At 30.2% G+C, this 2,388-nt stretch overlaps 1 protein-coding gene across 1 annotated transcript in view; it reads right to left on the reverse strand.

The window, feature by feature from the left end:
* The window catches only part of DYNC2H1 (dynein, cytoplasmic 2, heavy chain 1), a 440,751-nt gene that overhangs the window by 350,791 nt on the left and 87,572 nt on the right, over positions 1-2,388 (reverse strand). The window contains exon 18 of the mRNA XM_006887344.1: positions 1-91. This exon is cut by the window's left edge and continues 6 nt beyond it. Coding sequence (XP_006887406.1) covers positions 1-91 — 91 coding nt within the window. The remainder of the gene's footprint in view (positions 92-2,388) is intronic.

A 2,388-nucleotide genomic window follows, 5' to 3' on the forward strand; every position in this document is an offset into this window, starting at 1 on the left:
TTAAAGAAAGAATGAGCATATCAAATAACTTCTGGATAAGATCATCAATCATAGTCTTGACAGGGTTGCAATTGATAGTTAAACAATCCACCTTGACAACACTGAAAAATGCCAATGCAGATATTTTGAGATAGAAAAGACTAAAGGAAAAAGCCTCTTTAAAATTTCATAGTGATTTAAGTAATTCATGTTAAAATCTAAATCAAAAGTAGTCTTGTGATTGTTAAGAACCCATAGATATCACTTATCAAAATGGCATTATATACACTTTTAATGAAGTTTCTCATTCAACAATTATTTCATTTTATACTATAATTCTAATGTTCTGATGCGTTAAGTCTCCCACTATTAATTGCTAAATTAACTTTTAAGATATTTAAATATGCAATTGTGCTAACTGTCACAGGATGTAATTTATTTAAAAATTTACAACACTCATATGCTGCAACTAAAACACAAATAAAAACAATAAGAGAAGGAAATTAAATAAAGTGAATAAATATTAATAAAACAATGTTATCACTATTCAAATTGACAAAATTTAATGAAAAGTTCATTTTTATTTTCAAGTGTGTAAGCAGACAATTCTCAAAACAATAACTGAGTATAAAATAATACAATCATAAAGAGCAGTATAGCACTGTTTATCAAATCATTTAAACACAAGTATATCCTTAATAACCCTACCCTTAAAAATTAGCCCAAGGACATTTCAAGACTGTCTCCAAAATGTATACTGAACTATCTCATCAATTACTAATATTATAAAAAAATTAAAACACAAGCTTAGTACAGAAATACTGTAGACACAAGAGAAATAAAATTACTAAGGCATTTAAGTTAGTAAATATTGTAAAATAATAAAGAAATATTATAAAATAAATATAGCAGAATACAATATAATTTTAAATATTTAAAAATATGTATTGAATGTCCAAAACATAAAGGTTCCATTGGTACTTTCTGTACTTGAAGGCCCTGAGGGTGCTCTGGTAGAGCCACACTGCAATGAAAGGCAAGAGGTTCTAAAATCCACCAGCTGCTTCAGGGGAGAAAGAGGCACGCTTGCCTCTCACGTGATTTACAGCCTCTGAAAACCCACAGAAGAATCGGCTTCTGAATCAACAGCAAATAGGAGTTGTTTTGTTGTCGGGTATTTAATAAAAAAATCATGGGCTATCATCTCTCTTTGTAGTTGTTGTGTATCATGGAATTGGAACCAACCCAAGCTGACCGTCTAGCAGGTTTTCAGAGACAAATAATTGTACAGGGGGAGACTGCTTATCCTTCTCTCACATCTGTCCTTTAGTCCCTAATAAAATAGTAGCTCACATTCTCCATATTTCAGTGTTCAGATCCTTCTGCTGAGCAGCTCTGTGCTAACCTCTCATTTTGACTTCTGTTAAAATCTCAGTTTAAATATTATTATCACTATTAGTCATACTCGACTCAATGGCAACTTAACAATAACAACAATCTTAGAAAGTCTTCCTTGGCTTTGTCTCAGAAGGACAGGATATTATCTATCTCTGAATCTCCAAGGTCTTGATTTCCATCTCTAAAATGTAATACAAAGTTTTTTACCTAGAATTAAGTATAATTATTAAGATTAACAAATTATTTCTTTTATTAGTTATTATTATATATTGTTATCTTATTAACAAATTATTCTTGTTAACAATTAATATTAATTAATAAATTATTAACACATAATTGAGAGTAACAAAACACATAATTTCTATACAAATTACTCATTTAATTCTCATAACACAAAATTTATATTTTAACTATTTCAAAGCTGAAGATTTTGGAAATGAAAGCAGAATCATAATAACTGTCCAAGCAATACAGTTGGTAAGAGCTCTCTAAATCCTGAGCCCACTTTCAAAATCTCTCTATGTAGTTACGATAAGCAGCAAAAATAACTTTAACTGTAATAAAATTGACTTCAGGTACTATATCTTCTTTATTTTTTTATGGTCTCCATAGAGCAGATCCTTTCATGTTCATGTTATAAATGCTCATACTTTATTCAAAGAATAAACACATAAATTAATGAAAGTTATATTATCCTTTATAAGTAGCATATATACATTTAAACAAGGTTTTTAGAAAACTTATTAAAAAGAGTGTTTCCAATGATGGGCATTTAAGATTGTAATGAAATTTATTTTCCGAAGTACTGATCTAAGAAGATCCCTCAAGGAGTTAAATCTACATGTAGGGCAACAATATGTTGTGTGCCTCTGAAGGCACCCTAAATAAAAGTTGTTGTTGTTGTTGTTGTTGTTGTTGTTATGTGCCATCAAGTCGTTTGTGACTCATAGCGACCCTATGTACAACAGCCCTAAACCCTGCTCTATCCTGTGCCAATCTCATTGCCTCTGA

This window comes from Elephantulus edwardii, unplaced genomic scaffold (assembly GCF_000299155.1).
Source record: "Elephantulus edwardii isolate Elephantulus edwardi_28Jun2011 unplaced genomic scaffold, EleEdw1.0 scaffold00056, whole genome shotgun sequence".
In the NCBI taxonomy this organism is placed as follows: domain Eukaryota; kingdom Metazoa; phylum Chordata; class Mammalia; order Macroscelidea; family Macroscelididae; genus Elephantulus; species Elephantulus edwardii.